General features: G+C 47.6%; 1 protein-coding gene across 1 annotated transcript in view; it reads right to left on the reverse strand.

Moving 5' to 3' along the window:
* Positions 1-19208, reverse strand: part of LOC138514489 (platelet binding protein GspB-like) — a 1350980-nt gene extending 1331772 nt beyond the window's left edge. The window contains exons 1-2 of the mRNA XM_069629971.1: positions 18874-19208; positions 17614-18201 (exon numbers count right to left, since the gene is read on the reverse strand). Coding sequence (XP_069486072.1) covers positions 17614-18029 — 416 coding nt within the window. The 5' untranslated portion in view covers positions 18030-18201; positions 18874-19208. The remainder of the gene's footprint in view (positions 1-17613; positions 18202-18873) is intronic.
* Between the last annotated feature and the right edge of the window lie 8694 nt (positions 19209-27902).

The following is a 27902-nucleotide window of genomic DNA, read 5'->3' on the forward strand; positions in this document are numbered from 1 at the left end:
CATGTTGGTCTGAAACATGACTTTTATCGTACCAAAGAATATAAAGCATCTCCTGTTCCTACTTCTGAAATGGTCCTTGCCCCATCTAAGGAAAATAATTATGGGTGCTATTAAGGATGTCTTACAACTACAAATCCAATCCTCCAACCAGAACCTAATCTTACCTAAGATCTGTCCCTACCACTGATACACAAAATGAAAATAAGCTCAATCAGAAAGGCCTGTAAGAGATTTTCTTTCAACCGTATTAATGGTGGCTAGTTTCTGACCCCGACCCAATGTCTCTCAGGTTTCTCTCAGGGCACCTGCCTGAATACACAGTTAAGAGTGTCACATTCATCTTCCTCTTTTCATGGTGGTGCTTAATCCTGGCCCACATCCAAATGTCTCTATACCTTCTTCCAGGCTGCTTCAGGTTTGTAAAGTGTATTTGTAGCCTTTCTATCTGCCTTGGGTAATAGCCTCTGTTCCTGTGGGTCAACCTGTAAATACATAGTCCTGAACTATGGTGTCTCTCATCCCATTTTGGGGTTTGTCTTTCTTCTCCCTGCTTGGGAGGATTGTTCTCCGGACATTGCCACAAGGTCCTGCTTCTTGCACCGCTCCTCAGTGTTGGACCACTTACACTCCACCGTGGGGTCTCATATTTCTTAGCCCGCCTTGAGGTTTCCTCTCTTTCCCCTTGCTTTGAGCTTGCTTGCTTTTTTCCCCCATCTTGGGGTACCTTGCGACTTGCCCCTTCTTGGGCTCTCCATATGATCACCCTTCCTTGAGTTGACTGATTTCTCACCCCTTCTTGGGGCAGCTGATATCTTGCCCCTTGTTGCGATTCTGGGTTTCTCACCTATTCTAGGGTTGTCTTGTACGTCACCTCATCTTGGACTATCGGGTTTTGCACCCCTATATGGGTTATCTTGTATCTTGTCCCATCCTGGGTTATAGTCGGCCTTTACTGCCCTCCTTCCTGTTCCCAGGTCCCGCCACATACCTTGTGCTCTGTGGCGACCTTCTTCCAGGGAGGCGGTTTTCCTGCCTACTGCAGAACCTCAACTCCTGTTTCCCTCTGGTCCTTCTCGTCGGTTTCCTTGCATTGGTTTCTCACGTCGGCGCACAACAGCATTCCGGTCTGTGCTCCGGTAGGCGCCAGTCGGCAGTCGACCATTTCTGGGCTGGCAGCGTCTCTTCTCCGTTCAGCGGGCCTGAGCTCCTCTGGCTCCAGTCGTTGGTGCAGTGAGCAGCGTTCTGCTGGCTTTCTCGCTCATCCACTCTCCATGCCTTCTGCGTGGTATGATATGATATATGATATTTTATTTATAGTGAACCTATACACAAGTGCTTCGAGGCACAGCAAGGCAAGGGGGGGGACAAGGGAGGAAAGACAACAATCTTACTAGGCTAAGTAACATTGAGAACGCACAAGCTCCGGTGGAGAAGGAAGGAGGAAAAGCGCCAAGGGAGGGGGATGAGGAGAAGTGCGAGACAAGGAGAAGACAAACAAGTAGTGTGGCCAACAAGTGGCAGCGCAAGGGGGTTAAGTGCAAGTAGAGTTAGATAAGTGAAAGTAGGGTAGCTGTAGGTTTGCAGATACAGCTCCAGTGCAGTGGTGCAAGAGGCCTGTGATGCAGAGGGTTGCCAGGTAGACCAGTGGTGCTGCTTACAGGCTCTACTCAAGGGGAGGCGGGTCTCTCCTCTGCGTTACTCTGCAGGTCTCTCTCTCTCTCTCTCTCCTCCCCCCCTCCTTCCTGGGTCAGATCACAGGATCTTTGTGTTTCACTCTGCAACGAGATGGGGCAACCCATTTGCTCTGCGCTTCATGCAGGGATGGCAACAATAAAGGGTCAGAAACGACATCAGCAATGCTTAAAGGGCTATGTACGTAATTGCCCTATTCAACACCCATATGATCAAAAAACAAATAGGATTCTGTTTGTGGGGGAAGATGAGTAAAAACCCTGCTTGGAGATTCCTTGTCGTCTAGGGGGTGTCATCTCTAGTGATCTGGCTGGCTCTTTGCCCTAGGACACGTCAAACGTAGCAGGCTCACCTCCCTATTCCCAAAGGGGTGGCTTCCCCTTGGGGAGAAGGGACACATTCCCTGGATTCGCCACAAAGCCCATTAATCGTATTCAATGGCATCACAAATTAACTGTTACTCTCCCTTATCAACAGATTGTGATGAAAACGAATGACAAACGTTAGCAGATAGGATTACAGGAAAAGTAAGAAAAGTGTTTTAAAAATTGACAATGAGTACAATTCTACCAATATTCTCTCTCTCCAATATGATCATATGTTAAGGAAACGCTATTCATAATAATCATTCAGTGAGAAAACACCCAGCAATAATCTTTCCATTACAACCAGATGCTGAGTAAACACCAAGTAAGCCCAGTTTGAGATTATCAAACAGTGTACAATTATCAAACAAAACTATCAAAAATGATAAACCAGTGATTCAAGCACCAAGTGAGATACATTCAACAGTGAATTAACTAAAAAGAAAGCCCCATTTAAACTCATCAACAGCAAATAAGCATTAAGGAAACGACACATAATGTGATCATACAGTGACTGTGACTAATGTGATCAACCGACTGACCCGTTGGGGGAACAATGATAGTGCAAAGCAAGCCCCTGGGCATCACCGCGCCTCACCAAACTGGAGGCATAGTCTCCCCATGTGCCAGAACGACCTACTAGATCCTTCTAGGGCTGGACGTCATGTTGGTCTCAGGGACATTGTGTCCAGGGGTATCAGTAGGGAGGCAGACGAGTGCTGGAGGAAGGGAACTTTTAACATCTGAGCTACAGGATATATTCCCCATACAGGCACCCTACCCTCTGCAGAGTTTAGACCTGCAGAGACTGTTCCAGTTGGTGAAACCTCTAGAGGAGATCTTGGTCAGCCTCAGGATCTTGTAGTGAACTGAGAAGAATGCAGGCCAACCCTGAGTCACAGCTGGCATACAGGGAGCAGAAGGAAACAGAGAACAGGAAGCAGAAGCAACAGTAAGGAAAGGGTTCTACAAGGCTGAATAAGGAATGAGCCTATGCGACATGTAACAGGCAGGAAACAGAAAGCACAGTTCAACCACACATACTCTCTGGGTTTCTGGAAAAGGCTTGCCCTTCGACCACACTCACTCTTGTGGAGCTTAACAAACGTTCTGCGGGGGAGAAGGATCACTGTCTCAGCCTTACAACAGAACGAGATTAGGCAGCCACATATGCCTGAGGCAATGCCTGTGTTAGTTGGAGTGGAGCTGAGAGGAAAGAAAGGAGGTAGTTGTTAAGTCAGAGGTGGCGACCACATTTGCTGTGAGCGGATGCCGGTACCAACATGTGGCTGGGGCCACTCTCCCCTATAACAAAAAAGTATGTACAGAGGAGGGTCAGGTCTGCGGAATGGGGTGGATGGATGCCGTAGTACACAGATGCTGACAGCGCTCATGTGCACGGCATTGTGCAGGGCTTCGAGACGGGAGAGAGTGTTTTGAAAGATGTGTTTTGTAGGCCCTATGAGCCTGCCCGAGCATAACATCAGTGGCACTTCGGCCGCAGTGGCACTGGTCAGCCCGTGTGCTTGACACGATCTGTCCAACATAATGTTACCCTATTATCTACCTGTATGTATCTCTGTATATGTAACCAAGTAACCTGTACTAAGTTTATTTGATGTTGGGGCTCATTCCTTGTAACCCTGAATTAAGCCCTCTTATGCTCCTGTAATAGCGCCTTGATGCCTGTGGGCTGTAGTGCGCTCTACAAATCCAAAAAATCAAATAAAAAGAATAATCCCACAATAAAGTCAAGACCAGTGATACTCCATCCAATATGACTATATTGTGATAAAAAGAAATACAAATGCCAGAGACAACCATAAATGGTTGACCCCCTGCACATGTTTAGGAGATTAAGGATTGAAGTGAATGCCAGGTGCTCTGCAAGAAAAAACTCACCAACCACACTAAAATGTGCCTACATACCTGAAACTAAAAGCTCACAAATCGATGTGTGAACTTATACAAAACTAAAAAAGTAAATTTAACACACTAAATGTACCTCCATTTTTTTACAAATTTCGAAGTAACAAAATAGTGAATGCAATTTTCAGGCTGTAACAATGTCAGAACTACTGTATCAAAATGTATCTAACAAATTCTAAAAGCAGCACATCAGTCAAGTGAAAGGTCAGTTATATAACTCACCACTGCTGGGTACAGACGTCGCAATCCAAACCTTATTGCACACAGCCAAACATAGTGTGCTTGAAGGTCAAGCAACATATTTGTAATCCTAATTATCACCTATCATGCTCTTGGAAGAAGATTGCAGAATATGTTTAAACAGAATGTCAGCCTCCATAGACATTTTACCCGTAATGGAGTGCTAATGCAAAACACTGGGAAAATTTACTATTTAAATCCTATCGATATAATATTCCTAGAAAGGAGCTTCAAAGGGTTTTAAATAAGAAAATGAGGGACAGATCCTCACACAAGCTTTCCATGAATATTAACGTAGCCACCCTAACAGGCATGGAGGGTGGAAATTCAACCATATAGGGTCTTTTGTACATAACAACCAGCATAATTGTCGGAGACTGCTCACATTCAAAATCTCTGGGCTCATTAAGCTTGTAAATAAAAATACAATGTGTACATTTAATTAGACACATTAACGAATAGTGTCGCACCCTATAGTAGTACAGAGATACAAAGGCAATACATTATATCCCAGAATGCAGGCTATTAGGGAGAATTCTCAGAAATGTGCTAATTCCCTTCTACCTTAGAGACCCCAGCTCTTTTGCTGGACTTTAGGACTTTTGATTTTTATCCTGGAGAGAGTGGGACCTTTTCCCCACTCTCTCATGTATTTGTCTTTGATTTGAACACTGTGCTTCTTGTGGTTTTGGAGTCAGACAAACTCCATAGGCATCATCTTTTTACATTGTGACACATAGCACCTTCAGTGCAGTGGCACAGGGAAGTCCTTTGGATTTCCCAAAGGTTTCAATACCTTCTCTTCAACAAACTACTGTTTCCAAGAGCAGTAAAGTGAAATTGACTTTACTTACCTTGTGTAACTTTGTAGACCCAGCACACACTATCTTACAAAGAGTGCTTGGGGGCTACTTAGTATTCTTTGTCTACTTTCTCATGTAACATTTTTATGTTACCCTTTCTACAATTAATGGCTGGTGGCAGTGTTTTCCTTTTTTCCTACCATTGTACCATGGGCTGCATTTGCAGCTACATTATAGCACCCATGGGTGTCCATTTTGTCAAAATGGCCCTGGTCTTTTTTCACCATTTCTTGTTGCAAAAGGTCCTTCTTGAGATTTACTCTGCGCGACAAACCAGGTTTGGTCCCTTTGTTCATTTTGTCTGTGGCGGGATTCATTGGTGAAGCCGCCTCTGGCTCCAGTGTGCCTGGCAGGGCAGGAAGCGAGGGAGGTGCCCGAAACTCCCTGTGCTTAGTCTCCTTGGTTACAGGAATGCACTCAAAGGTGATTGGCTGGCTGGCAGGACAGCCACCATGCTGTGGGACTGACAGCTAGGCTGCGAATGAATGGGAGAGACTTGCATAAAAGGCAAGGAGGTCTTTTTCAAGAAAGGCAGAGTCGACCACTGGACGAAGAAATCTGAAGAATAACTTGGAAGAGGAGCTTGGTGCAGCTCCTGGACCGTTGGTTTGCCCAGTGAAGCCCTGCTGCAGTGCTGAAGCTCAGAATTCGCCTCGACTAGAGAAGCCCTGCAAAGGACGACTTTTCCCCTTGGGTTGGTGGGTCCAATTGATCCCAAGATGAACTCAACTGGAAATCCCCTCTCTGCTGGCTGTACTTCCATTGCTGCTGCCGGAGCGGAGTGCCAAGGGACTGGAACACTAGAATCGTTTTTATTGTGCATTGTTTTTAAGCCGGACCTGAGCTCCAGGAAGATCCTCTGGATGCCCTCAAAGCAGGGCTAACCAAGCCAGAGCCATCTCAACAGAGTGCTGGACCCCAGAAGCAAGGAAAGTCCACAAGGTGTCCAAGAACCATGGTGGTGCTATTCGCAAGAAGCTGAAACCGCGAAGTGCTGCTGATCTGAACTTTGCCCATGGCTGCCGCTGACCTTTGAATCGTAGTGCAGGAGTCCTCAGATGTCCTCCTTCTTGTCCCCATGACTGAGGCCCAGAAACTACAGGATCTGCCATACTACAACAGGAACAGAAGCCATCTGGAACCATTTCTTCAGACCTAAGGTACAGAGAACTAATCTTGTCTGTGTAGCTTGCCTGTTCTCAGTTGAGACTTGCAGTTGCTGCCTTTTGCAGAGTTGCTTGCAGCTTTGCCCATCACAAGCCTCCCAGCTTGTGGCCCAATAGTGATTTCTTTTTCAATAAACTCTTATAGCATTGTGCAAGACTTTTTAGTTACCTTCAAGAAGTGCTTCACCTACCCTAGAGTGTGCTCAATTGACATTGGCTGTCCTGGCTCCCTGAAAGAGACTTCTATCCTCTGACTTTGTGCTTTAACTATCCCTCTAAAAAGTCATACATCCTTTACTTGTATAGTTGACGAAAGGGTTAATCTACATTGCACTGGGGGGTTCAAAAGTGCTTACCTGTTTGAGAAACTTGTTAACCATTGTTTCCGTCATTAACCTTTTCCTTTTTGCCATAACTCCAGCATTACAAATTCTGTGTGAAAAGTAATATTTATTAATGTCCACACTGTGTGTTATTGAAGTCACCTCAGGGTGTAGGATAATCTGGGTGCCATCCCAAAAGGGTATCTACTTACTCTATTGAACTGAAGGAGTGTATTTTGAAGTGTATTTTTATTGTTGCCAATTGCTCCCTTCTAAAGTAGGCTTATTTTAAAACTGACTGTTAAATTAATGAATGAATGAATGAATATTTAATCAAGAAACCTTGAGTGGAAGTGTTATTTGGATACTTGTCACTGTGAAACTCTATGTTGCAACCCTACCGCTCACATTGACCCCTCTTGAGATATGCTTGGCTGCTCAGTCACTCTACCAACTTGTGTAGTACATGCTTATACCAAAAGATTGGGTTACCTATTGCCAAGAGGAAAAAGCTGGTGTAGTTTCCCACAGGGTACTACATACAATCTTGCCTAACACAGGCGCAAAACATTTCCCAACACTGTCAGAACTGGCTCCCATTCTGAACAACATAGTGTTATGTATCTGCCAAATAGAAGACAAGCAGGAAATTGAAAATGTAGGAACTCATTATATACACCTAATAGAACCACACATGATATGATATTTATAATGCCTGTACACAAGTGTTTCGAGGTGCCACTAGACAAGGAAAGTGGGGACAGAGGGAAGTCAGGACAACGATCCTACTAGGCCTTGTGTCATTCAGATTGTGCATGTTTGACAAAAAAGTGCAAGGGGAAAGGGAGAGGGGAAATTGCAGGGGGAAGTGGAGTCCGGGTACCATGGCTCTGAGTAAGTGCAGCCAGGGCAGTGGGGCTCTGGGTGAGTGCATGGAAGGCAGGGGGCAGTAAGAGTTACAGTTAGAGAGAGAGAGAGAGAGCTTCCAGGAACTTCAGGTGGTCCACAGAGGCCATACCAGAGGGAGGCACCTGCAGAGAAAAGAGATCGACCCCCCCTCTCTCTCAGCTTGAACATAGTGTTAACATGATATGATCTGGTAACAGCAACCCCTGTGTGAAAGCATTAGAAATGAATGCCACACTAACAACAAATAGTAATTATGCTAAACATCTCTAACATATAAAAAGTGTTAATACAAAGGTCAGTGTAACATCTATATTTATAAAATGCTTAGGTATGTTTCCGTACTCAGCTGATGCAATTTATCAGTGTTAGGTTGCCTCTGCTGTCCAAATGGCAAAGTACACTCACTTCAACAACAGCTACCATTTCAACAAACAGAATGAGCATGGTTCAACGCGGTCACCTTTACCTCCCACTATCGCAAACATTCGGAAGTTACTTCTTTCCAGCCCCACTTCTCTTCACACTGGGCATGGCGGTTCCAGTGTCAATGAACAGTTAATTGCCAGATGAATGTTTCAGTCTCCAAAGAGCTAAATGCTGTAGGACAAATGCCTGCACGAAAAGATAACACTGAAAGTAGGTGCTTTAATCATGCTACTGTGCCATCACAGGGACACTGCAATGGAACAAGGTTGATAATTACTTATCTACAAAGACACATCATAGAGGCCTGTGTGATCAATGAAACTTACATACTGTTCTTATACTGTGCATACCTCTCAGTGCATCTGATGCATTTAGACTTTTCAATGACCATTAAAGTCACAGGGACCTGCGCCCCCTTCCTGGAAGCGATCAGTGGTAATTCTGATATTTAAGAAGGGGGACAAAAGTGACCCTATGAATTACTGACCGATGTTGACCTCGGAGATATGCTAAAATGGCGCTTGTTACGCCGGGAACAGCTAGTATTAAATAAAACTGTTAAGTTCCAAAGAGTCCTAGTTTAATTTATCTACTTCCATTATCACCAATCGCAACTTCGAAATATTCTGCTTTTTTAGACGAAAAGCCTGATAACTAGTGATTTCTTGGCCAGAACATTAGATCTGTGCTCTTTCCATCCTAACTTAGTTGTTACCACTGTACTGCAGGCCATATCGGCCTTGAATGCTGTAAACAACATTGCTGGTGTCATGTGTGACATAATTCCTCAAGTAGATCGTTCTACTACTTTCAAAGTGCAGAATAAAATCACCCTGTATGAGATTGTTACAGTGTTGGCAATTAAGGCAGCCAAACGTGCCCTTTGAAGTTGTGAATAATTATTCCTATTTTTGTTTTTATCACTGGCGTTTGCCGGCACTAGCATATTTCTTGGGGATTTACTTTTACGGTAGGTCATCGTTGGTGGATTTGGAAATAATTTGAAAAGTACTAGATCTCACAAAAAGATTTCCCAGTTACCGGTGACTATCCCTTTAGTTTGTGGTTTGGAGTATGTGGTAACAAAGACTTACTGGGGTTCTAAAGACTTCTCCTTGGTTTTGAGTAAGTCATGCCTTCACCCAAACACTATATTCTCTTGGGCTGTATTGATCAATTGAGGTGTGTAGCCCCTGTGGCATATGATAAAACATCCAGTCAGCACACTTATATTGATGGCAGGACCTTTTTACAACATTTTCAGATTAGCATTCGTGATTTTTAACTTCGAGGAATACTGACAAGTTCTACTGTGTTTGGGGAGATTTGATATCGTCAGGAGCCCCCAGCATGTATTTTTAATCAGGAAAATATCCTTAGTGATACAGCTATTTATGTTATTCGATATAATGTTGCTTTCTGTCTTGTTTGGAATATTTTCCCCCTCTTTGTCGTTTACACAGACAATCCACTGCAGCTGGTAATAGTTGCCAACTTTTAGAATCACCTAAGACCATGTAAAGCTTTTTTTAGTTAGTGGTGTGCATTTGCAGAGACAAGTCTTCTATTGCAAAGTCTTCATATGTTTACTGACTGTTAGGAAAGATTTCATAATTGTATGTAATTTTCCAGCCATGTGGCAACCCCCAAACTTTTTGCTGTTGTTTTACACCCTGATCTAGACTTTGCCAGAGAAGCACAGCCTTCCGCCGCACTCCTCTCGGCTTTCGCTCAATTCTTATGGGGAAACTGACATGCCCTTAAGACAGTCAGTACTGGGAGACTTTGTTTCCCTTACTCCTTTCCTCATGTAGCAGCTTTTGTGCAACATGAAACAAGAGTGCACCATAACTTACATTACCGCGCTCTTTGGTCTCTAGTCATTCCAAAGGCCCTAGAAACTCTTGCTGGACTTATTATGAACTGTGCAACTGTGTCACGGACGGGGCTGGTGGCAGCTATCGTTTCTCTTGTGTTTTGAACCCTTTTTTGCCATGTATACGCGCTTACCTCATTTGGCACGAATAGGTGGCCTGGCTCCCAAAATGGCCATGCCACGAGGTTCTTTGTCCTGTCCGCTGACCGTCTTGCCCCTTCACCTTCCCCCAGGTCAAGCCGACTCAGGGCAGTCCTTATTTGATCATGCACTTTCCCGCGAAACACAACACTTTCTCAGGCTTCTGCATGCCTTGTGTGTGCCTCCAGGATGTGGGCTGGGATGTCTGTTCCCAATACACATCCTGGGTGCCAGAGAGTCTGGAGTGTCCTGAATGCCTGGGACCACCGTGGTCCGTGATAGGTCCACGTATGATGTGAGTGTTTGTGAGCAGATCTCCCATAGGGTCCTGTCTGTTTTGGTGCGAAGGAAACTTTGGATAAGAGGAGGCTGGAAACACCACTACCAGGTCGATCGCCTGAGTTCACACCGAACAAGGGATAAGGAGCCAAGTATCCTGCAAAAAGAAGCTGAGTCGAGGAATCGCTGGTGACCCGCTGAAGGTTTGGCACCCTGAACTGCTATCGTCCTGCGAGACCCCTCTGCATCTGATCGTCCTAGAAGGTCTGCGAAGGCGCTTCGATCCATTGGAATAGTGGGATCAACTATTCCTGGCACCTTCATCAAACCCTGCAAGTAAGCCTCTTCGGATGTGTCCCTGGGCCAACCAGTGGGCTGACCAGCTTACGAGGGATGCTTTGCTCCGTCACCGCTGCCGTTTCGGGGAAGCCCTCGAAACTTGGTCTACTGCTTGCTCTGCGTCCACGGCAACCTCACACCAAATTCGTACACTTGGCATTCCCAGGTCTGAAGTGAGACGAGTGCGCCCGGACCAGATTAAACGCGGTCGCCGTGTTGCCCTGCTGTGGTAACAACCTGTGCATGTCCGCTGCATTTGGGACACCCTTGACGCTGTATCCTGCTACGCAGAATCAACACGGTGTCGAGATGTCCTGAACATCGCAGCTGAACCTGCCAGCAACGTGAACTGAACTGGAGAAGTCTGGGTCTGCCTGCGTCGGGGACCGGTGAGTAGTCCATACCCCAACCGGTGGCCCCTCGCGCAGGAGCCCGTTTCTTTTCTACCTCTGTTGCGAAATAGCCACTCTATCCCGCACTCTCACCCTGCCTCTGCCCACGAGTGGAGGCCTTGCTTGAGTAGTGGGGACTTGTTCTACATCGCTTCATTCACCTTCCTGAACTGCCTGATTTCCTGGAAGAGGCCCTCTTTTGTCCATTGGCACCAGCGTGTGCAGGTACTTTTGAGCATAAGGCTCCTCTCTTCGTAGGGCTCGGACTTCCTCCTAGTTAGGTGCATTTGGATGTCGAACTGGGTCTAATGATTACTTACGCTGCCTGTTTTCCTCCCCATCTAGGTGGTCTACATATTATGTGCTCCTAACTCCTTAGACCCCGCGGTCTTGTATATATATTGTATTGATTGTGATGTGTTGGTTTACTTTAGTATTATTGTGATTCTTTGCTATGGTCGATGTTACAAAGTGTCTGGGGTTGCTTGGTTTTCTGTGCAGAGGGGACCTGGCCTAGCAGTTCAGGCTGGGCTGCTACCATTGGTGGTGGCAGCTGACCGATTTGCACATGGCTGGACCCCTTTTGCAATGGCGCAGATGGGCTAAAAAACGGTGGTGTGGAAGGTTGCCCAGAGCAATTGCCAGTGGTTCAGATTCATTTGAAACCTTCCACCCATCACTTTTTTGGTCACTATAAGGCAATGTTTCCAGCTGTCTTTCTTTGGTTATTCTCCTTAACTGTTTTCATCATTTTGTAGAACTAATGTGACGTTTGTCGTTTACTTTTTTGAGCTGAGAGTCCTCTCCTGAAGTCGAGCATCTGCCTGAACCCTGAAGAGTATCCTATGAAGGACCATTTGGTTGAATGCCAGAATTTTTCAATTATTTTTTTACATCATTATTTAAAGGAAAATAATGACATAAAATATCCTCATTTTTTAAACAACATGTTTTGAATTGCCATATTGCTGGTGACTTGACAAGGCTTTATGCACTACTTAAGACGTTTTTCAAAAATTAATCTGCTAGAATACTGTTTGTTGCATGACTAATTAATGTATATAGAAGATCCATTGAAGTTTCCTTTTTTATTTTTCTAAGTATTTGCTTTTTAAATTCCGTTTTAAAAAATGATACTTAATGTCTTATGTCATGAAATAAGTTGTCTGTGCTTAGATCTGAAGCATGTGCAGTTGGGCGACCATTGGCCCTGGTACCAGGAGGTCGTCTTCACCCGCCTGCACCCGTAAAGTTTGTTAAATATTTCTACATGTGTTAGAATATTCTTAAATCCTTTTGCTTTGGATATGCCCACACCACTTTGTAAGAGATGTGTAAAATCCCAAGGTAACCATGGAAAACATGACGGAACAGTGAGCAAAAAAAGCACAGGAAATTCCACCCAACACAATCAGACAGTGAATAAACTACAGAGATCTGACAGCAAGTAAAGATTGAAGGAAGCTCCATCTAACAAGGAAATCCCATTAAAACAATACGTGAACTAGGGAGGAAATGAAATCTTGCATGATCAAACAAACAAAGTGTAAATGAGAAAAGACGGGCCATTTAACAGCAAGAGACCGAGTTAAAACACCTAGGGTGCTCCATCCAACATGATCCAAAAGTCAGCACTACCAGAAAACATCTGCCTCTTGTTATCTGGCAGTGAGCAGACTGCCGAGGGCACTCGACTGGACATGATCAGACAGGCAGTAAACAAACAAGCCTCTGCCAGCCCTACATGATCAGAGCGCCCCACGAGGCCTGTGTCTGATTTTTTTTTAAAAAAAATTCCATTTCCCTTTGCATCCTCCCGATCCCTGCACCCGTCCAGCCCTTGCGTCCGCCTGATTTTAAAACGTTTTTCCGTTCCCTTTGTATCTCGATCCCTGCAACCACCCAGCCCTTGCCATTTCCTTCCTCACCACGCCCCCTTACCCACCTCCATTTGTTGGCTATAGGTCCATGATAATGATCACATGACCAGAATTTCGCTAGGAGGCCCAGGCGACCACCATAGTTGGTAGCATCTCTCTGGCCAATGGTGGGCGCACTCTTTGTAGGCATGGAAAAGGCTAATGGTATGACATGGACAGGAGGCTGCTCTATGCGCTATGGGCAAAAGGTGTTAAAGGGAAATCATTTTCTTGGGTTACGAATTTTCTGGAGAACTTTGTATTTTGTGTGCAAGTAAGGGATACGTTATCCCGGTAGTTCCTGATGGAGAATGGAACACCTTAGGGCCAGTGGTCGAAGTGTACGAAAAGAAGTAGTGGAGCTATGTTCCCTACTGGCCTGCACCGCTCCCCACAGACCCCATTGCTGCGCACCCTCCCATCCACAATAAAAAACCCAAAACACATGTGCCTGCTGTTTAAGGAAACGTCCTGTGCAGTGCACTGAACACGCAAGTTTCACCATCTTCCTACACTTTTATTTTAAAACAAAACCGGAAGGGTTTCTTTTCAAAATAAAAGTGTAATAACAGTAAAACTTCATCAAAAGAAGTACAGGAGCACCGCTCCTGACCGCTCCCGCCCACTTCGACCACTGCCTAGGGCAGTGTTAGCCCCATCCTGTTTAATATAGCAGTACATGGTCTCATAGGCCGAGTTAAGGAGGGTAGATGTAAGGTTGGGTTCTATGCAGATGATGGGGTGATATGGGCGAAGAATAAGCACAGTGGTATGAGTCAAGGAAAGTTACATTAGACCCTGGATGATATGGACGTCTGTTGCAGGAAATGGGGATTCACAATGTCTACCTCCAAAACAATGTTTATGTTGTTTTACAGGTAGACAACAGGTGCATGTCTGGACCGTAGATTTAGAGGACATGTGGTGGCACGAGTGACAGAATTTAGATATCTCGGAGTGTTTCTGGATGAGCGACTGCATTGGAAGCTACAAGTGGAAGGGACGGTGGCGAAATGTAAAGGGCGACTAAATTTGTTGAGGGCAGGGTCGGGTCAAGAGTCAGGGGGTAGCCAAAATAGTATGAGAATGCTGTATATAGGAAGGGTCAGAAGTGTGGTGGAGTATGGCGTTCAACTGCAGAATAGTTACAGTCAAACTCAGCTTGGTATGTTGGACAGAATTCATGCTAGGGCATTGAGGTTTGTGACAGGCACGGTCAGGCCGTTGCCGGTGCTGGCAGGGATGTTGCCACCATCTTGAGAAGGGAGGAACTGAGTGCTAAGTTTTGGCTGAGATGCAATTCGCTCAGTGAATGGCACCCTGTTAAGAAGTGCCTGGTGGCAAATTGGCTGCATGAATACGAAGGTAGATGTTGGAAGAGGGAAGGGGGACTTATGGGTTTCATGCTGATAGGATAGTAAAACGGTTGGGAATAGAGGTGCTTCGTTGGTAAAGAATGTAGACAAACTGATGTTGCCCTTATGGGCGTTGCATGACCCGAAAATCGGTATGAATTTGGATGCAGGCTAGCACAGGGGCAATGAGCTGGTCTTGGAAGCAAGACCATGCAGAGCAACAGAGCTTCGAATCCCGGATCCATGCTTAGAAACCGAACTCAAGTTCGGTATTAGGCACGTTATTGAAAAAAAGAAGAATAAATAAAGGCTGTGGTTAAAAAGAGTGGAAACAGAGGTGAGATTCAAAAATGAGTGTTGCAATATGTGGGGCGGGGGGAGGAGGGGCCCAAGTGTATACAGATGGATCCCGGGACTCTGAAAGAATCAAAGTGGGTATGGCCTACTACTTTCAGGAGGAAGAGGAGTTTAAGATAGCAAGGCTATCGTATAATGCCTCCATCTGTGCAGCGGAATTAAGGGTGATAAATATGGCAGTGATTAGGGCTATGGAGAAACAGTTGACAAGTGTTATGGTGTTTGTGGACTCTGAGTGCATTGCAAGCTATTAAGGATGGCAACAGTGATAGGAAGGACATAGTATTTCATATCAGGCAACAATTGGAGAAATGCACAGTGGGGGGATGGCGATTGAGATGGCGTGGATCCCTGGTCACTGTAGGATATTGGGTAATAAATTGGTGGACAGGGCGGCATATGAGGCCACGAAGAGGAAGTGGTGGAAGTAGGGGTCCTCTTAAGTGTGGATGAGGTGAGAGGCAGCATTAAGGAAGAGTGGCAGAATCGATGGGTTGCAGTAATGGGCAACAATTGTATGCAGTGCAGATGATGGTTCAGGTTAGGAAGTATGGGGGGAGTGTGGAGTTGTCAAGAAGAGAGGAGTTGATTCTGAATCATCTCAGAATAGGTCATGCAGCACTGAAAGGGTGGAAATGAAGCCCGGAGACTGTGGAACACTATGTGATGGCTTGTGTAAAGTATATCATGCAAAGGGAGTTGCTTAAAGCCAGGATGAGTAGCAATGGGGTGGAAGTGAGGGGGCTATCGGATCAGTTTTACATGAGAAAAGGGACAGAGGATAAGCGGTTCTAGGTCCTCATTCCTAGTCCTACTGGGAAGTGAGAGGAGGAATCGAAGCGGCTCTTCACTCATTGGAGAGTATTACTGTGAGCATCATCTATGCACATAGAAATTGCTAGCTCCTGACTTTCAGTGCCCACCCCATCCAGTAGAAGAAGACTCTTTGGCCTTCACCCCCCCACACACAAACGTCGTCGGGATCTGTACCCTCTGGGTAAGTGCTGCAGTTACCACTGCCCCACAAGGCCTGCATCTGATTGTTTTTCCATTCCCTTAGAATCCCGACCCCTGCACCCACCCAGCCATCGTATGTGCTTGATTTTCAAACTTTTTTCCATTCACTTTGCATCCCTATCCCTGATCCCGCCCAGCCTTTGCCATTCCCTCCCTATCCACACTGCTGGCCCACCTCCACTGGTCAGCTATAGGTCCATGATAACGATCACATGACCAGAAGTGCATCAGGAGGCCCAGGCAACTACCATTGTTGGTAGCATCTCCCGCTGGCCCTTTTCCCTGAACACCTCATTGGGAGCTGGAGCCTGTGGGTAAGTACTGCAGTTACCACTGCCCTGTGACTGATTTTTAAACTTTTTTTACCATTTCCCTTTGCATCCCAATCCTTGCACCAGCCCAGCCCTTCCCATTCCCTCTCTCCCCACACTCCCTGCCCACCTCCACTAGTTGGCCATAGGTCAGTGATAACGATCACATGACCAGAAGAGTACTTCTTCTCAGACCTCCCCAAAGAAGCCATGCCCGGGCAGCCCTCTGCTAAGGGCCAGAGGCAAAAGGCAGCTCCCTATTGAGCAGCTCCACTCTGTGTTTGTCCATGTTCACCAGGGACACCTGACACAGACTACCTACAGCAAAGGATAAGGTAAACGTGGTGTGAACAGGGAGTACAGCCCTTACTGTACGCCATTAAAACCTCATCATCCTTATTACCTATCATAATATAGCCCATTTGCTTAAAGTGGCCATTTCTTGCATTTAGCCTAACTGTGTAACGTAGCCTTACCTTGCTTTTGGCTCATTAGTCTTAGGCGGCCATATCTCACATTTAGCCTAATTGTGTAAGGTAGCCTTACCTTGCTTTCAGCCCTTTTGTTTAAGGTAGACATATCTTGCATTTAGCCTTATTGTGTAAGGCACCCTTACCTTGCTTTTAGCCCATTTATGTTAGCCAGCCATATCTCACATTTAGCCCAATTGTGTATGGTATTCTGCATTCCTCTAGCACTTAGATCACCTGTGAAACGTGCTCCATCTACGTAAATGGAACCCAGGATGTCGACATTGTTGTTTGTACACCTAATCCATTTTTCTCTTGGCGCATACCGCACCTTCTCAATTTAGCGGAAGACATGGGCTCACTCTTTAATGGCTGAAACGCACACACTCATAAAAGCACCTCCCAAATTCTTGGTCTCTTTCAACCAAAAGCGTGTTGTGACCATAATAATGGGGAAAGGTCCTATAACAAATGACAAAAAATGAATGAAGTCACCAAGAAAGGGCCATCCAAGAGTGGGTGAACTTCACTGGAAGCTTCACTGGAAGCTTCACTGAAAATGAACTGACGGTGAATAAATTACCAGAGAATCTGCAGCCAACATGATCCAAATTGGAGTAAAAATCAAGGAAATTATATCCCGCGTGATCAGCGAGTGAACTACCAAGAAAACTCCATCCAACATGAGCTGTCAGAGACCAAGAAGCTCTGTTCAATGCAATCCAGCGGCGAGAAAATACCAAATAAAGTCCATTCACCATCGATCCAACACTGATTAAACACTACCAACGAAGCAGCCATCATAATCAGACAATGCAACAATGCCACATGCATCCAAGTGTGTCAGCCACCAGGAAGTCCACCAGCACGGGACTACAAGTAAACCAGCAGTGAACTACAGTAAACATCATCCAACAGCGATTAATCATCAGGGGTGAACTGGCCTGTAGGGCACTCTGGAGATTAGCCAGTGGGCCTGTGCATGACGGGCCTCTATTGTGTGATAACCCATTTTATTTCTAAATGTTCTTGTAGGAAAAGGTTTGGGCCTCTTTCGGATCCCAGTCCACCCTTGTTAACCATGAAGGAACAGCAACAGAAAATGTTGGGACCTGGGTTAATCTCAGACTCCAGCTCAAGCTCCTTAAAAGTTCCATGCAACAACAAAAGTAGATTCCATCGTGCCACGGCCCTTTAAAGCCCACCCAAGCTGGGATAAACAAAAACGGCAAAGAAGCACTCACACTGTGAAGTGGTAGATAAAGCACTTCCAGCCGCTGGGCCTCTCCAGGAAGTTGTAGACATCGCCCTGCATGCTAGTCTTGGTCAGGTGGGGGCGGTAGAAGCACTTGGGGGTGTAGGTCCTCCGGATCTCGCTGACGGTGAGTGCAGGGGGGCTGCTCATCTGCAGTACCGGGTTAGGGCTAGTGCTTTCCCGGGGGCCGCTGGCGATCCCAGCCCCATTGTTCACAGTGCCGTCCGTGGCCAGGGCCACTGAGGAGTAGCGCATGCTGCCCTCATCTCCGCCGCCGCACACCTCCAGCGCTGTCAGCGAGCTCCGGTGGCCCTGCAGGGCGTCCAGGCGGAGAGTGGAGCCCCGGAGCTCGCTGCACAGGTTGTACATGGGGTAGCCGCCCGTTTCTCCATTAGCGAAGGCCATCTCGTAATGAGGCGGCGGTATGGATAGCCCTGATCAATATTTAAAATCATACACGGCGGTGTAGTGTGTCCCCCCTCGGCGATCTCCCGCATCCAATATAAGATGTCTCGCGGGGCGCCCGGGTGACACAATACGGAGGGCTGCCAGTCTGTCACCTGCCGCCACTCAGCCTCTGAAATTAAAGCACAAGGGGAGAGAGGTCAGGCGGCGAGGGTTAAAAACAAGCTCAAGGAAGGCAGGCATTTAAACTTGGGTGGGTGGTGGAGTGGAAAAGGACACTGGACGCTGCCAACCCGAGCAGAAAGGGGCGCACCTTGGCGTCAACTCTCGTGCTGCACGTTTTCCCAGCCGTGAATGCATTCCCTTGTCCCCACGTGCACCTATTAAACATTTACAAGCAAACAAAGGTGCTTGTCATTTAGCCTAATTTGCAGAAAGGCAATTTTTTTTCACTGGGCCATTTGTCAAAGTTAAGGCCGGGTCTGGTGTTTTTTTCCTAACATCAAAAATGCATTTATTTGAGCCCTTATTTGCGCTCCCCCGCCCCCCAAACTCGCTTTCTTGCAAATGTCAAGGACGTGCTATGCGCTGTTCGTATTTTTCGATGCAAAGCAGTACAAATGAATATGAAACATATTTCGCTGTATCTGGGGGTGACCTTGTCATGAAATGTTACTTTTAGGGAACTGGAAACATAAATGAACACGAGTTTAGAGACAGTCGGGCTATAGAATGCACTGCACTTACAGAAGAAAGGTGCATTTTACCCAGGGTGGCGACAGACACGAGGAACAATAGACAGACAGGCATACGTCGCGAACACATGCCCCCCTCCCCGGCGTACCTGCAGAGCCCCCTGCTCTCCGCCTTTGCCCCGCTGTGGGGGCATCAGATGCAGGGGACCAGGTGCCTCCTCTGTCGGGACTGTTGGGGGTAGAGCTTGGCTGAGGTTCCTGGTACCACTTTTAAGTTGGGTCTGTCACCTGGCTGTGGCCCCTTGTAGATTGCAGGTGATACTCCACCTCTGGCTGGACTGGCAGAGGGATGCAGTCTGTTACCTCTGGGTGACCTGGCAGAGGGATGCAGTCTGTTACCTCTGGGTGACCTGGCAGAGGGATGCAGTCTGTTACCTCTGGCTGGACTGGCAGAGGGATGCAGTCTGTTACCTCTGGGTGACCTGGCAGAGGGATGCAGTCTGTTACCTCTGGGTGACCTGGCAGAGGGATGCAGTCTGTTACCTCTGGCTGGACTGGCAGAGGGATGCAGTCTGTTACCTCTGGGTGACCTGGCAGAGGGATGCAGTCTGTTACCTCTGGGTGACCTGGCAGAGGGATGCAGTCTGTTACCTCTGGCTGGACTGGCAGAGGGATGCAGTCTGTTACCTCTGGGTGACCTGGCAGAGGGATGCAGTCTCGTAACTCTGGGTGGCCTGTCAGAGGCCGGGGGGGGGGCGGGGGTGGGGGCAGAGGGATGCCGCCTGGCACCTCTGGCTGGACTGGCAGAAGGATGCCGCCTTGCTCCGTCCCCTGGGCTGAAGAGTCCTAACTGCAGCTGGAGGACCTCCCCGCGCGCGCCTCTGATCCCGGATAATAAGTGATGAAAAGGTTTCACCGGCTGGAAGCGGCTTGGGCGCCTGCCCACTGCCGGACAGGAGGCGCTCAGAGCGCAAGCTTGTGCTATGCGTGCCTCGAAAAAATGACAATAAACTGCCCGGGAGAACACGATTTCGCAGGTCAGGCGTGAGTACTTCGCACAGTTCGGCATTTTAATTGCATTTCTGGTACTTTTCGTTTGTCTTTTTGTCATAATAAACTCAGCAGAAGAAACAATACCGGAGAATGAAAAACACAGATCTGGTGCGCGCTCCTGACATGATTGTGAAATCCATGGTTGTGAATTCTCGGGCCCATTTGCTCACTTGCTTTTTTATTTCAACAGCTCCATCCTCTTCTCGCGAGGCGTTTGATAAGCACGGATTCGAGTAGTGTGCCCCAGCCCCAGGCCCCGGACCGTATGAAATACGGGACGATAGAGGGCCTGGGAGTTTTGGCGCGGGGTGGGGGGGAAACGGCTTGCCCAAATGGCACCCCACAGCACAAAAGGAACAGGAAGGGCAGAAAATGGCACCTGGGAAAGGTGCGAGAAGTAACAGCACGGGGCCGGGGGTAAGCCCGACCCCCAAGGGCAGAACAAAAGGGTTCAGGGGTATAAGTAACCCCAGGAAAGGAGAGGCATGACAAACCAGGTAAGGCGCTCACCTCTCTCGGGCAAGCTCCTAAGACCTGGATAAGGGGAAAGAAAGAACATTTAATCTTGCGGGTGTTTGTTTTTCCTTCTCTCTTTCTTGCAGCAAAGCGGCCAACCTTGCGTTAGCCGTACGACTGAGAGAAAGACAGCGATTAACCTACCTGCGCCGGAGCCGAGGACTGCTGGATGCTGTGCCGTGGGAGTTTGGCTGCCGTGAAGTGCATCAAGGCGGGGGCCGCATGAGAAGGGACCAGCCATCGCAGGAAGGTCCGCAGGAGTGTGGTGGAGCAGGGAGCGGCGTGAAGGACCGAGCAGAGGCGGCTGTAAAAGGCGCCCGGGCGATCAGAAGTGGCAGGAATTTCATCGCGGGATCCACCCGGGATGCTAGCGGTAGCCGGGACAGTCGAAACCCAGGAAGATCGACAAGGCTATGCATAGCGCAAACACCGTGACAAAGAAGGAGCGGCGAAACCCGGAGGGCCGGGATAGAAATTAAAGGGACAAGCACAATTGTTTTGTCGATTGAGCGGCAACGCTCTAGCAAAAGCCCGGGGGAGGCAAATCTTAAAGGGGCCGGTGAATCCATCACCGGTACGGCGAAAAGAGGGGAAGTAGGAGCATCATTAGAAGTATCATTTACTACAAAGAAGGCACGAGCCGAATAGACACATAGATTCAAGTGAAAGGATAAAACAAACGAGAAGTAGCAAGGAAAGAAGGACCAAGGAAACCGGCAGAAGGAAGCCATTCAGACAAGGAAGATGGCGGAAGAAAGGGCAAGAAGGGCCCAGGAGTTCAGTGAGTGGGCAAAGAAGGCAGAGAAAGACTATGGGGCACAATGGGTGCTGGAGGTAATGCAAAAGGAGGAGAGGGCAAAGGCAACGTCACCTTTGTTGTTTGTGGAACCCAGCAGCAGCGAAGGAGAAGATGAAGTGCTGCAAGTACAGAAGAGGAGGAGAGAAGAGCCAGAGACACCCAGGAAGAAGAAGAAGAACATGAAGAACAATGGTACTGTGAATATTGATGTTGGTAGAAAAATTGTTAAAATGTTAAAAACATGTGTCACGGGTATGGGTAAGTCGCCCAGAACCAATGGCAGCAGGGGCAGCGGCAATAGGGGACCCAGGGAGGAGCAGGGATACTCTTCATCAGAAGAAGGGAGCAGCGAGGATAAAGAGAGGCATCACCTAAAGGCATGGGTAAAGTGGAAAGGGGTGGTGAGAAAGGAGAAGCAGAAAGGGGTGGGGGCAGGGGCGGAACCCACAGAAACCCCGGTCCCAACACCACAGGGGGCGCCAGCAGTACCAAATCCAGGAGAGGTACCACAAAGTACCAATCCGCAACCAGTAGCACCAGTGACAGGCAGCCCACTGCAGGGGGTGGCACCACCAGTGGCACCAATAACACCATATCCCAGAAGGGTACAGCAGGGTACCAATCCACAACCGGTAGCACCAATAGGGGCAACATCGATACCAGTAGCAGGGAACCCACCTCAGGTGGTGGCACCAGCAATGGTAGCAACAGCAGTTACAATAGACAAGGAGGGGGCACCAGTCATGACAAAATACGGCAGACCTACAATAGGTAAGGATGCGCAGGGCAGGTCTATGAAGGCAATGGCTTGCTACATAAATGACAAGGTAAAGGCAAAGATATGGAGAAAGGAGTTTATTGATATCTTTTCTCTATTAGGCTGCCAGAAAAGGGGGATGGATGTCTCTATAGAGGACATAAAAGAAGATGAGAAATGGCTGCTAAGGAGGGGTACAATAGTTAAAAGTGTTGACAACTGGATGGCAGCCTTACAGATAATGTCCACAATCATATTGCAAAAATTCCCCGAGGACGGGGTAGCTTTGGTGGCATATCAGCAGAGGGTGTTGAGGCATTCGGGGGGGATGCATGGCAGGAGTATGACCACGAGTTCAGAAAATAAATGGACTGTTTTCCAGACATGGGATGGGATGAAGAACATTTCAACCTTTACATATTTAACGTATTAACGGAAAAATGGGAAAACAGGGAGCGGAACTCTGGGGGCAGCAGAAGCGGCAGTATTGGCAGAATGATTACAGATCTGATTATAGATACAATAACAGAAGATACAAAAGTAACTATGATAGTTCTAGGGATCAAAGCTTTCATAGCAGGCAATATGGTTCGCAGAGAGGATGGCAGAACAACTTGCCACCAACTACGCAGGGAGGTGGCAGTGGGAACACGTGGACAGCACGGCCAGAGCCAAGGCAATGTCGAAAATTTGAAAAAGGGGTACCATGCAGTTGGGGCTGGAAGTGCAAATTCAGCCACAAGTGCAAGAATTGTAAGGGTGACCATAGCAGCTCCAAATGCACAAGGGCGACAGCACCCAGCAACAGAAGCACCAAGAAGCGGAACTAGGGACTGGGGAGGGAAGGGGGCTACACCGGTAAAAATTGAGAGGATGGAAGGGTGGCTCCAGACATTCCCAGACCAGGAAGCTGCAAAAATGATCAGACAGCGTTTTCAAGAAGACTTTAACATCCCATTTACAGGGCAAGGATCACGGAATATCCCTAAAAACCTAAAATCCGCCATGGAGAACAAAGAGATAGTGACCAGAAAAATCCAGAAAGAGGTGGAACTAGATAGGATCGGGAGCCCTTTTTCAGTTTTGCCATTTGAAAATTTCATATGCTCACCACTGGGGCTAGTCGCAAAAAAGGAGGAGGGGGAATACAGACTGATCCACCATTTATCATATCCCCTGGGGCTTCGGTCAATGACGGCATTCCACAGGACGAAGCAACAGTAACCTACTCTGACTTCCAGGAAGCAGTGGAATTAGTCAGGAAAGCTGGAAACGGGGCATGGATGGCAAAAGCGGACATTAAGTCAGCCTTCCGGCTGTTGCCAGTCAACAGCAAATCACAGAAGTGGTTGTGCATGCAATGGGAGGGGGAGAACTTCATAGACAAATGTCTGCCGATGGGCTGCGCAATCTCATGTGCATACTTCGAGAGGGTAAGCTAATTCCTGCAATGGGCAGTCGCAAAAGAAATAGGGGAGGCCAAGATCGTGCATTACCTGGACGATTTTCTGTTCGTAGGGTCCAAAGGATCAAAACTATGCAAAGCAACGCTGGACAAGTTTGTAGAGATAACAAGTGAGTGGGGTTTTCCATTGGCGGGGGAAAAAACAATGGGCCCAACACAGGTTATCCAATTCCTAGGGATAGAAATTGACTCAAGCCAGGGGGTATGCCAGATCCCTGAAGATAAGATAGCAGACCTGCTGAAAACAATAAAAGAGCTAAAAGGGAGGAACAAGGCTACGGTGAGAGAACTGCAAGCACTAGCAAGGAAACAAAACTTTGCGGGACGGGTCATACCACAAGGCAAAGTGCTCCAAAGAAGCATTGAGCTGAGAACAAGAGGGGACAGGATGGGGCACCACAGGGTGAGGATAGGTGGAGGAATTAAGAGAGACAGAGAAATTTGGGCAGAATTCCTGAGGTCTTTCAATGGGTCAGTCATCTGGCGCTCACCGATAAACGATGAAGGAAGAAGGGTGTTGTTCACTGATGCTGCAGGTGGTTTTGATTTTGGCGCAATACTAGGGAATAGATGGTGCGCGGAAAAATGTCCTAAAACATGGCAGGAGGCAGAATGGACAAGGAACATAACGCTGCTGGAACTCTTTCCAATCTGGATAGCATTGTGCGCATGGGGGGAAGAGCTAAAAAACAAGGAGCTGGCAGTATGGTCGGATAATAAGGCAGTAGTGCATGTGTTAAATAAAGGTAGCGCGCCATGTCCTATAGTATTGGAATTGATGAGAGCCATCACACTGGAATGTCTAAAAATGAATGCATGCATAAGGGCGAGAGACATCGCTGGAGAAGCAAATTTGGTGGCTGATGCATTATCTCGTTATCAGTGGGGAAGGTTCAGGGAGCTGAGACCGGACGCCGACAGGGAACAAACGCCCACGCCACGGAAGGCATGGGTCCCGTTAGAAGCATTGGAAAGGAAAGAACGGTTGGCCTCAAGGTCACTCTAAAGAAATTGGAGAACCACAGAGAGCAGAACGGGTCATTGACAAGCTGACCAGGAACGCCCTAACTTACAAAACGGGTAAGCTGTACGAAAAGCATGTGAAAGATGTTTTGTTGGAAACAAGAGTGCAAGAGGTGGGGGAAATTTCAACGGAAAAAATGTGTGAATTTTTGGAAAAAGCTTTTGCCAAAGGAAAAAAGAAAAGCTGGGCGGCAGCGCATCTGGCCGCAGTGGCATACACAACAAAGATAACCGGGGTACCAGATCCAACTAACAGCCCAAGAATAAAATATGCAATGAAAGGTTGGGCAAAGTTGGAGGGGAAGAAGCCAGACAGCAGAAGGCCACTAAACTTTGGGAAGCAAGTGAGTCTATTAAAAGTATTGCAAAGTACATGCAGTAGTATATATGAAACAGCCTTGTTCAGGACAGCATTTGCGTTGGCATACTACGGGGCTTTCAGGGTAGGGGAACTAGTAGCCTGTAACACGGTAGCAGGAGATGGCCTGGCAAAAAGCGATATTAGTATGGGAAGCAAGGGTATGTCCATAATGTTGAGGAAATCTAAAACGGACTAATCGGGGAAGGGGAGAGCAATAGACCTCAATTGCATCAGAGAAAAGGACCACTGTCCCAGATGCATCACCCAAGAATTCCTAGATATTCACCTGGAGGTCGACGGGCAACTGCTAATACATAGGGACGGCAGCGCACTCAGCAGGTACCAGTTTCAGGCAGTACTGAAACAAGCAGTGTCCAAAGCAGGATGGGATCCAGCTGAATTTGGAACACACTCATTCAGGATAGGAGCAGCAACTTCAGCATGGGCGGGAGGCTCGGGGGGCAAAAGGGGTAAAAAGGATTGGGGGGTGGAAGTCGCAATGTTTTAAAAGATACATAAGAGAGGAACTGATATGAAACACTCTATTTTCCCCATTTCAACAGAGACAGGCCCCTACAAATCGCCATGGATAGTAGGGCACTCCTTTGTGACATGGGCAGGCAGATGGATTGAGGAAGTAAAGCAAGGACTCCACTTCAAGAGCACCATTACGTCATGGTGGGGCCTCCCAGGGATGCACTGGGAGGACATCCACGACAGGTTGTCAGACCTGATCGGCTTCAGGGACCCTCCCCCCCCCCCCCGAGTACCTGGTTACACACCTTGGGGGGAACAATTTGGTCAGCAGGAATAGGGGAGAGTTACAGAGAAACATCTGTGAGTCCCTGCATAGCATAGCACACAGTTGGTGGAAAACTGAAATCTTTATGTCCGAGGTAATAGCACGAAGACTCTGGTATGGCGCACATCGGAGACAGGCAATCGAGACAGCAAGAAGGAAGTTAAATAAAGCAGTGGAGAAATACTGTAAGAGCACAGGGCTCCATTTCATAAAACATGGTCTCTCACAAAACAATCCAGACATGTTTCACCAGGACGGGGTACACCTGTCAACTAAGGGGATGTTTTTTTTTTCTGACAACATTTTCAGGGACTGCAGGAACAGGGGTGCAGGTAGAAGCGCTTTTGGGGGGGACCTAAGCGGGCGAGGCAACACCCACTCAGGTCTGGCGGCATGTGCCCAGGAATGGAGGCCCAAGGGTAACAAAGACTCGGGAGGAGCCTTGGGCAACTCCAAAACTGGACAAAAGGTGCCCAACAGCTAATGATTGGTGTTATTGTTTTTGTTATGTATTTTCTGTAAGAAAATAAAAGGCCTATGGCCTATAATTTTTCCACAACAAAATTGGTCTGCTATGTTATTACTTAGGTCGGGATCAGGTAACGGGAGCAAAGGGAGCCCACACTACTCAGCCCATGCCCGGGCCCGGACCGTATGAAATACGGGACGATAGAGGGCTGTGAGTTTAGGCGCAGGGTGGGGGGGGAAACGGCGTGTAAGCAGTAGGGAGGGGTACACAAATGGCATCCCACAGCACAAAAGGAACAGGAAGGGCAGGAAATGGCACCTGGGAAAGGTGCGAGAAGTAACAACAGGGGGCCGGGGTAAGCCCGGCCCCCAAGGGCAGAACAAAAGAGTTCAGGGGTATAAGTAACCCCAGGAAAGGAGAGGCATGACAAACCAGGTAAGGAGCTCACCTTTCTCGGGCAAGCTCCTAAGACCTGGATAAGGGGAAAGAAAGAACATTTACCACCGAACCCACCCTACAAAGATAACGGAAGAAGGAGGAAGCAGGCAGGAGCCGGAACGCCAAGTACTTTCTTTCGGTACACGGTCCAAGAAAGTCGTAGGCGGCATGTGCCCAGGAACGGAGGCCCAAAGGTAACAAAGACTCGGGAGGAGTCTTGGGCAACTCCAAAACTGGACACAAGGTGCCCAAAAGCTAATGATTGGTGTTATTGTTTTTGTTATGTATTTTCTGTAAGAAAATAAAATGCCTACGGCCTATAATTTTTCTACAACAAAATTGGTCTGCTATGTTATTACTTAGGTAGGGATCAGGTAACGGGAGCAAAGGGAGCCCACACTACTCAGCCTATAAAGGTTTTGGAATGCACTGAGTTAACAGTGCACCTCCTGTGTGTTTGGGTCCCCGTTCAGGGTCCACAAACTACTTGTGTTTTCTCAGAGCATGCTGCACTGTATTTATAAGACCCAGGGGAGCCCTGGGTCTTTGATATGTATAGTGGTGGGGGCTGTTAAGTTTCAGCCCCCGGCCGGATAGCCGACTATCTGGCCCCCCAGGGGGAGCAGGTCTTTGAACCTGATCCCTGCCTGCCTGTTGGTTTCCTTAGGTGCTTAGCACCTTGTTGCATGAAGGAAGGGTGAGGTGATTGCTCACACCTCACCCTTCCTCAGCTTTGTGTTGTACAGACTGCGTGTCTCTTCGACTTGGGGGAAGGAGAGGAGCAGAGAGGGGGAGAGGTTGGGCTGCCCCTCTCCGGGCCTGCTGATGGTAACAGCAGTAACTCTGCCTCGCTTTGTGAGGCGCTGCAGCATTGCCCATACTTAAGACGCAGACGGGCCAGGGTACGTATCAACTGACAGCAGGCTTTGCGCTCAGTGCCAGCAGGTTTGAGCTGACTCTGGTTGCAGAATATATCCCTTACCATCCGAAGTCTGGTACATTCTGGTCGAAATCGACCTGAAGAGGGGCTCTTTAACAGGGGAGAGGGATCTTGAGGGGGGTGTGAGGGGAGGGGAGGCACTTTAACAGGTGTAAGGGCCCAGCTCATTCAATCACGCCTTTCTTCACTAGCCCATACTCGTGGGACTTCGCTGTCCTCCTATTTTATTTTGTTGTTATTTTGAAGGTCTCAAAGCACCTAAAAAGGTTCAAAGGATGAAAAGGTGGGAAGTGAAACTAAAGTTACAAAATATTTTTGAGATAGATTTGCAATCACGTTCATTGTAGAATAACGACGCTCAATGTTTTATTTCATTCGTATACCGCACATGGTATAGTTGTCAAAGAAGCACAAAGAATTCTGAAGGGTTTGCCCAAAATAAAAGGGCATGAAAGTGCCGGCCTGGTAAGTGAGGACATAATCGAGCGATAGACTGGTGACTGAGGTGAGATCTGGAGTTTGAAGCGGCAGACGAGATCAGACCGGACCTAGCCG

Source organism: Ambystoma mexicanum, chromosome 12 (assembly GCF_040938575.1).
Source record: "Ambystoma mexicanum isolate Mex_15411 chromosome 12, UKY_AmexF1_1, whole genome shotgun sequence".
Taxonomy (NCBI): Eukaryota; Metazoa; Chordata; class Amphibia; order Caudata; family Ambystomatidae; genus Ambystoma; species Ambystoma mexicanum.